Below are 9,040 nucleotides of genomic sequence, written 5' to 3'. Positions count from 1 at the left end.
TTTTCATTTAAAAATGAAAATTAAAAAGTAAAATCAAGATCATGTATTAAGTCCCTATAAATACTGTATATAGATACATAGATCAGACATACACGAATATCAAGAGGGCCACGACTCACCTGGATCTGGAAATCAACCATTATATACACAAAGAATCTCACATATCTTTAAACATATACACGACGTTTTGGAAGATTCACACCCATCAACAATCTCAGAAGTACTTTCCTTTCATTTATAATCATAAACTTACAGAAAGAAATGAATCTTTATCATCTTCTTCTGAATATTCAAGGCTTAAATTGAGGTTGGCTATTTTTTAATTACTAAGGAGAATTATTAGTTTGATATCAGAACTGTGCTTTTGATTTAAGGATTTAAAGACTTATATGTATTTCTTTTTCTTTTGTTATAAACGTAGTCCTGCATATTTGGAAGCCACATAGGTTCTTCTCTGTTGCCATGTCATGCCATATGTATTTCTGTTAAGTTTGTAACATTTTATGTCAAGTCAACGACCTTGACTAACGGAGATGTCATTACTCTCGACTAGAATAGTGTATACGAGTCCCCGATAACTAGAATGATCTTTTTGATATATGATCTTGAGTTTAGTGACTACTTTGAGATTTAAGCCGTAAACTAAATATTTATAAATATATATCATAGTAATTCTATGTAATATATAATAATAATAAATATGATAAATTTTATATTACATTTACTTAAATAACTGTTTCCATCTAAGTTTAACAAAAATGAAACAAAAGTAAATGATCAAGTTCAAACAGTGTTTCAAAACCGAACCAATCTGTTATTTTATGGTCCTGACTTGGTTTGGTCTCGGCGTTTAATTGGTCCGGTTTGGTTTTAATCTTCAGAAAACCGTTCTTACTAGTTCGGTTTGAAAAAAAACAAGAATCCGGACCAAAGCAATCCGTGAACACCCCTACAATCAAGGAGTATTAGAAGTTTAGCTACTTTGTGGGGGCTAAACCTCCCTTTGCCGCTGAGAAAATAGGTGACCTAATTGTGAGTATCACACAATATACATAAAGTTAATTAGTAAAAAAACATGCATATTACAACCAAATGAGATTTTATTTTGTGGTTACCCTTAAGTAACTCCAAACCCCAACAACCCTCACACCATTTTTCTTGCCTACTAAACCCAGAAACTGACATTTGCAATTATACCCGCGTGACATTTATTCAACAAATTTACTCCTCTGTATAAAAGATCCGTGACTACACATGAATCTTGTAAGCCTAGTGTAGGCCACCCAAATTTTTTATTAAATAATATTTGCTAATTTGTGACGGATTTTAATTTATGGACATATATTTATACGCGCGGAGTACATAATATATTTAGTAAATTTACTATTATTGAGAAAAATTTGGTGAACCTAACATTTCTCATCCCGTAGTACTTATTTTTATACATTATGTGATTTTAAAGAAAAATCTAACAAGAATATACTCATATATTTTAATTTTGCCCCTTTTTTCTTTTTACGTTTTTGTTGAATAATTATTCTTGTATACTTTACGAGTTACAAATAATTATATGTTTTAACAAATCTAAGAATGTGCAAGAGTCGATCCTAAATCTAAGATGACACAAATTTCATTTATATTGTTTGGCGATTTCAATTCGATTAGCAGGAATTATTTTTCTTTTTAAGCTTTTTATTGAATAATTAATCTTGTATACTTTACGAGTTACAAATAATTATATGTTTTAACAAATCTAAGAATGTGCAAGAGTCGATCCTAAATCTAAGATGACACAAATTTCATTTATATTGTTTGGTGATTTCAATTCGATTAGCAGAAATTAGAATTATAGTTGAAACTGAATAAAGTAATAATTGATGAAAAATAATATCGTTAAATAAATTTTTTTTTTATTTTCCCAACATAATGAACAAAATATATTTTTACTTCTAATAAAATAATAAACTCGATAAAGCAATAATCTAAATCCCGTTAACCAAGTTAGAATTTTTGATACAAACAAATGCTAAATCCCATAAGCGGGTTGTGATAACCCAGATTTTGTTATAAATATATATCTGTTTTTGAAAATTTAAATTATTTATTTTGATAAAAAATAATTTTCTCTTATATATATAGTTTATAAAATAGTATTTTCACATTTATGTATGTATGATTTTATTTAATATGTTACAAAATAATGTATTTGGTTATAAATATCTATATAATTAAGTGTACTTATCATATATGTTTTATATATTATTTTATAGTTTTACTATGCACTTGAACTATTACTCTTCATGTTTTGTTTCTTTTTTAGGCAGTGCTACTTATGATGCCTTCGGGAGTGCACACTCTATGATACCTTAGTAAGAGGCGCATTATTGACATAAATTATAAACTTTTAATATTGTGTCACGAGGTATTTGTGGCCTTAGCGAGAGCTGTGGAATTAAATCGATTTTTTTGTCGTATGGATTTTTGGACAATGATTTTGGTTTTATATAATTATGATACTTGATCCATTAGTGTAGAATTATTTTCTTGTTGGGCTCTTTGACTCATTACTTACAAATTTTTAGGTGCTTAGTTTTTGCGACATCTTAAAAGTGAACTTGATTTTAGCTTATTTTGGAATAATGTTTTAGTGATTATATTTGTTTTGGAGCTGCGTCTCCCAAGATTTGACTTTATTTCCAATTTAGATGATTTTATTTTGTCTTAATTTTTAGAATTTTATGGACAATTAGAAACTTATTTTAAGTATGAATAAAATTTGGAGTTTTAGTTTAACATTTAAGTGTAATATATTGTCTGAAAAGTCGGGGTATTACAGTTGGTATCAGAGCCAACTCTCGAAAACTTGATTTATCAAGTTGCCGGAGGTGGGGACACGAAGGCAGGTGGTATTACCACACAATGGCAAGAGGTCCGGAGGTGGGGACACTAAACCAGCCGGTATTATCCCACAATGGTTAGAGATGTACGACCTTGATCCAATGGGCTCCCTGTTCGGTCTGACGAGTATGTCAGGAGTTTAAGTGAGGGAGTTTGTAACATCCCAGTCCCACATCAAGGATATATGAGATTTCTGTTCAATTTATAAGGTGAAGTACTACTACCACGTGCACCAACAAATCATGATCTTTTGGGGGTCTGTGGTGGATTTATCGTAAGTCAAGTTAGTTGCACTCAAGACATTATGCTTGAGCTTATTTCGGACTCGTTATCGGGATTTGATCCGATTTTCGAAAAAGACTCAGGATTTGATCCGAATTGTCCCAATAATAGTGTTGCATTAGTTGCTAATCAGTTGGACGATGTCAGGACTGTCAACTGGCACAACATCTGTACGTTGTAGATGTTGGCATGAAGCTGATTGCTAGCTAGCTACAGACACTTGTGCGATTACAGTCAATATCAATCCTTCATCATCAGTACCCCCACTTTACTTGCAAAAAGACAGCCATCTTTGACAAGTCCACGCACAGAGAATTCTCCATAAAAGTACCTGAGAAATATTCAAGAACGGTTTCGTTATAAAGGCACATGCATGTATGAAAGCAAGAATACTAACTGTCGCGAGCTGGTGTGAAGGTCAACTTCAGTGCAGCAGCGAGCCAGTAGCCACCTCCCTAATAAATGTGTACATGATGGATGAATAACTACCGGAATGGACCGTGAATAAGTCGTTTCATACGCGCTTTTTCCTTGCAACTTATTGGGATATACTCCCCGACAGTGTGATTAGTAGGGGAGAGCATGGGCCGGTTCGGCTCGGTTTCTGGATAAAACCGGAACCGCAACCATATATCTTCGGTTTTAAAAATTTAAAACCGCAACCGTTGGTTCGAATTCGATAGTGTCGATTAGCATTGAATCTATGTGCACCTTCCTTCTTACATTCTATTCCCTTCGTCCCACTCAATTTTTATCGTTTTTAAGAGAGAGTCTAATATACATTTTAAGATGAATAGAGTGTATAGTTTTATAACTTTTTTTTTAATTTCTTTTCTGAACTAAAGTTTAAAAATTCTGTTTTTTAGAAAAAAAAATCTTTTTAAAAAAAATTATAAAATTATATCTTATATTCATCTTAAAATACGTGCCCTATAATTAGAATAATCATATTAATAATTATATTGATACTCTCTAAAAAACGATGACAATTTGGAGGAGAACGATGGAATATATTCATTCACATTTGTTGAGCCTTGATTTTTTGCCAAAGATACTACTGTGAACAAATATTTTTCCCAATCATGTCATGTAGTTTTTTTCGATGGGCTTTTTAATAGTTAAGGTTTTACATAATTTGCGTATTTTGTCAATTTCGGATGTTGAAATACCATAATTATACATAATAGTTTTCAAATTTTTTTTTTTGGTTTTAACACCATCCTCGCCCCTAACTAATAATCTAGGTGGCATACCAAAAATAAAATTTGTAAAAAATATTTAAAAAATTATCATTCCAATGAAACAAAATCATTATCTATGATTATTTTTTTATCGTAGGTAACCGCAGCCGCTACTCTTCGGGGCAATAGTCTGCAAACAATGTGAATCAAGATAAACCGCATTTAAGCGACAGGTTCTGACTCATAGACATAATCATAAATTCTCCTCTAATGAGATTCGAACCTGTGACCAAGAGGATATTTATCCAGGATTATCTTTGATTTTAGCCGACCTCTTTATGCTATATTTGTCGAACCGGTACTAGCTTGTAGTGAAATCCCCCATCATCAGCTTACCTAACATCATTGAAGATGCTCTAACAAAGCACGAGTACTTTCATATTTTAATACCCATCAAAAAAACGAGAAATAAATTATGTCAAATTATGTTCTTAGGCCCGTTAAAAGTCCTCGACGAACCTTTTTTTACGATATTAAATTTCTCCTCTTTTTTTTTTTGGGTGGTACCAAATTAAGACGTTTAAGTTAAAGTTCTAACAAGGAACAACAAAAATGAAAAAAAATGTTAAAACCCTATTAGGAGTTTAAAACCCGAATCAATTTTTCGTGAAAATGAATGTTTTATTATTAAAAACAAGATAAAAATATGTTTTATGGCTTATTTATTCTATTTTTTTTTGTAAAAAGGGGAAAAAAGAAAGGGTCCATTCATAACCTGAAGCTGAAAAATAATAGTTCAAAGAAATGACCACCAGCAAATATGAAGCAATCCCAGTATCAAGCATTGCAAGAGATAATCTGATAATGTATAGAAAACGTTACACTTAATTGCAACATCCCTACAAAGGTATCGCTAAAAATCTAAGATTCATGAAGAAAACTGAATCATTCCGCCAAGAATACTTAAAATGAAATTAATAATTTTAAGCACTTCCTTACCTCTCAATTTAGAGACCTTTCTGTAACTAAATTGAAAATGCAGAAGATATTTCTCAGAGTTGATCATGATTTCAGGCCCGGGTTGAAGTTCCGATCTGACTAAAGGCGACCATCATTCATATGGCTTACTTAGCATCACATGAAATTCTGGTACAGGTGCAAACTTTTTGCTTGACCTTTAGAGTCAGAGTGTTTCAAATCTCTATTTACTGTTTATCCTTGACAATTCCCTACTTCATGCAGTTTCTCAGAGGGCCCTTGTTTTTCACTTGCTTTGTAGTAAAGCGTCTTTTGCACGTAGAACATCATGTACCCTTGGGAAGACCTAACAATGTTTTCATTAACTCGAGTGATCCAAGCATCGTCACACTTATACCATTGATTACTCAACCTCAGATAGGTAAAATAATGACCAGCGTCTAATTTACCAGAATGAGTGATGACTGCAAACAACTCAAATTCACAAGATATTTCATTTGAAGGATCTGGCTCGTCCCCGTCAAAACTGAAAATTCGGTTTCCAAATCTACTTCTCAAAATAGATGAGGAAAGATATGGTCCCATGTTTAATGAGAATGGGAACTGTAAATAACGGTCAACCTTGCGCGACATATTTCTAACAGGGGAGTGCTCAAACCTTTTAATATGAAAGCAATAAACCAGCGGAAGTTTCCTGATAGACATTTGTTTGAGCGATTCCTGTCTCACCTTACATTGCTGGCAGAAAAACTTTTGGTCAGGGCCTAATCTCTCAGGTCTGGTAAAACTCTTCAAGCACCCAATTAGAGTAGACGTGCCACTGATTTGGCTTGCATTGGTGGCAACTGGCTCACCGTTGCACGAAGTATGTGATTTTGCAGATGTAGTTTTTGTTTGGCCACCATGATTTGGTTCCAAATCTAGTGAAATGTCGACACATGGATCATATGTTGTAGATGTAAAACCACAAGCTGTACACATAACATCAGATCGCAAGATACCAGAGAATACTTTATGAGCAATGCAACAATCTCCACTACCTGCAACCAAGGAAATGTTTGGTTAAATGACACTTTGTATTAAATAGTTGGTTCTTAAATTTTCTCTAAAAACTCATGTCTGAAAACATTTTTATAACGAAGAAACATGTCCAGCAACTCATATTATAAGACACTTTATTTAGTGATACAGGATTAAATAAATGGTTCTTCAAGAAGTATATTTTTCTTTATTGCACAAATTAAAAACAGAACATGGTAAGCAGAGTGAAGCAAGAAAGAGTAAAAAAGAGACAACTACATTTGGCAAGGGAATGCACATTCTTCAAAAAAGCTTTGTAGCAAGTAACATAAATTTAGGCAGGCTAAAACCAAGCAAGTCAAGAAAATTGCCGCATCTCATAAATAAAAAATTAGGATATATTTCCCGGGGGTATGCAATCTACTTGTTTTTATATTAGATAATATGCACCAAACCCTCGCATAATAACTTCACAACACCGCAAATGTTTCACAAAAGGAGATAACCCGTCTGTCCACCTAAGTTATACCTTCAACTTCAAACTTAAGATCATTTGAGTCGATACTGTTGAACCTAAATTGGTCAAGTTAAAAGCAAAAGAAATGCCTCCAGTAAATTTATTAGACCAAGGAAAAGGAGACTTACTACAATGAGCTTGCAGGTTGAATTTAGTCATAAATTTGAGTTTGAAAGCACTTGCCAATGCCTAGGGCAGTGAAGAGAGGTATCTTAACCCCGACCCTGCAGTTGAATAATTTATGAAGTTTCAGAAAACGCTTTACGATCATGTTGAAATGAGAACTTGACTAGAGAAGCTAAGGGAATATGGATATCCAAACAAACAAGTTAATTACTATTCTGTTCTTACTAAACAAAGTTTCTTAGGGCTATTGGTGACAGAATCTCCTACACAAATTAATCACTGTCAAACTCCTTGGCGAGGTCTAGAGGATCTATGCTTCACATTTTACACACGTGTACTCTCAGGTGAGAACTTGAATACTGAAAGTCTAATACTATAATGCCGCTCATTTCCTCCTCACTCCAACTACATTCAGTAGTTCTGAAAAGAATATGTAATTAGTACATGTCAAGTACATGACGACAAACATGGTACAAAATAAGATCCATTTAACACAAAAGTCACAAAACATTTGATCCACCAAATCCCAAACCGTTAGATCATATAGAAAGGCATCAGGTACTTAGTTCATCATCAGAAATTTGAATACATTAGCTAAAGAAATCCAAATAGTTGCACAAAAAAACTAAGTTTCCACATTAACTTCCAAGTTAAACAACTAACATGTGCACAAAAGAAAGTACTGGATTTACCTTGACTATTAGGTTTACGCTTGTCCTTATCCACCTTTTCATGAATCCCGTCAAGCATAGAAATAAAAAACTCATGTGCATCCTGCTGTTCATAACTTGCTAAGTTTGCAGCATGTTGCCACCAACTGAAAGACAATCACCACAAAATTGGAAAACATCCACATCAACATAATTACTAAAACATAAAAATAAATACATTGACCAACAGAAATCCCCAAACTTTAAGCTACAAACACGAAAATGACCCAAATACATAGAACATACATGAAAAGTGTATAGATATTAAAAACACAACACAATTGTCAATAACCACACAAATGTACAAAAAAAACCAAAACTTTCATTTTCTTATCCTACCATTTCGAAAACAGTCAAACATCTTTAAAAACCTGTCACATGTTTCTATCACACATCACCAACTATCATAACAAACATAACCATAATTCTCACATTAAATAACAAAAACCCGAAAAAGCACACCTGTATAAAAACTTAGCAGGGCTGTAAGAAGCCCTATCCCCCGAATACACATTCCCGAAAATCTCATCCAAATCACACGAAAGACACAATTTTTTCGCGGTCTTGCCATTCCCCTCATTACAAAAAAACCTATTATGCCTATCACTCAAATAATAGTTCCGTAAAGGCGGAGTATGAAGCAATGCCTGCAATACCGAATTCATGAAACACGTATTTCCGAGATTATTCAGCCCTTTTAGTCCATAAGGCACATTTTCACTATCAATTTCAGGCAACACAACTGCCCCATTTTCAATTACCCTTTTTTGTTCTAAATCAGAAACCCAATTACAATACTCAATACGACGTCGTTTTACCACATTCTTGATTTTCCGGTGGGCGCCGGCGGTGAGGTGTGCAATGACGACAGCACAATCAAAATCGAGGTCGTAAACTTGGTCGGAACAGAGAGAGCAGTAGAGCTCAGCGCGGTCGATGTCGACGGAGATAGGGTGGTCGGCGGCGGAGGAGTGAGATGCCACGTGGCGGGGACAAGAGAGAGATGCGCAGGAGAGACATGCGTAGAGACGGTGGGGGGAGAAACAGGACCCACAGAGAGGGGGGTCGTGTGGGTCCTGATGAATAGAAGCGCGGCCGAGGGGCTTGATGAGGAAGCATTGTGAGAGAGATTTGAAAGAGTGGGTGGATTTGAAGGTGGGGAGATGAGGGCATGAGATGTGGTGGTGGTGGTGGTGTTGTGAAGACATTTTTTTGGTTTGTGTTTAATTTGATTTGATTGATTATGTGAAGGAGAGCAAGAAGAGCCCAGATGGTGGATCCATCTGGCTTTTCTTTAGTCTTGATAAATTTTGGACATGGATCTATGT

At 34.3% G+C, this 9,040-nt stretch overlaps 1 protein-coding gene across 1 annotated transcript; it reads right to left on the bottom strand.

Annotated features, from left to right (window-relative positions):
* Positions 1–5,152: 5,152 nt before the first annotated feature.
* LOC141713636 (ubiquitin C-terminal hydrolase 22-like) lies at positions 5,153–9,040 on the bottom strand. The gene is made up of 3 exons (XM_074517140.1): positions 8,175–9,040; positions 7,695–7,819; positions 5,153–6,379 (listed from the first exon to the last, which is right to left on the bottom strand). The coding sequence occupies exons 1-3, from the start codon at positions 8,918–8,920 to the stop codon at positions 5,574–5,576; spliced, it is 1,677 nt and encodes a 558-aa protein (XP_074373241.1). The 5' UTR covers positions 8,921–9,040; the 3' UTR covers positions 5,153–5,573.

Source organism: Apium graveolens, chromosome 3, assembly GCF_009905375.1.
Source record: "Apium graveolens cultivar Ventura chromosome 3, ASM990537v1, whole genome shotgun sequence".
NCBI classification, from domain to species: Eukaryota; Viridiplantae; Streptophyta; class Magnoliopsida; order Apiales; family Apiaceae; genus Apium; species Apium graveolens.
Note: the sequence above shows the minus strand (reverse complement) of the source record. Positions and strands in the feature narration are given on the sequence as shown.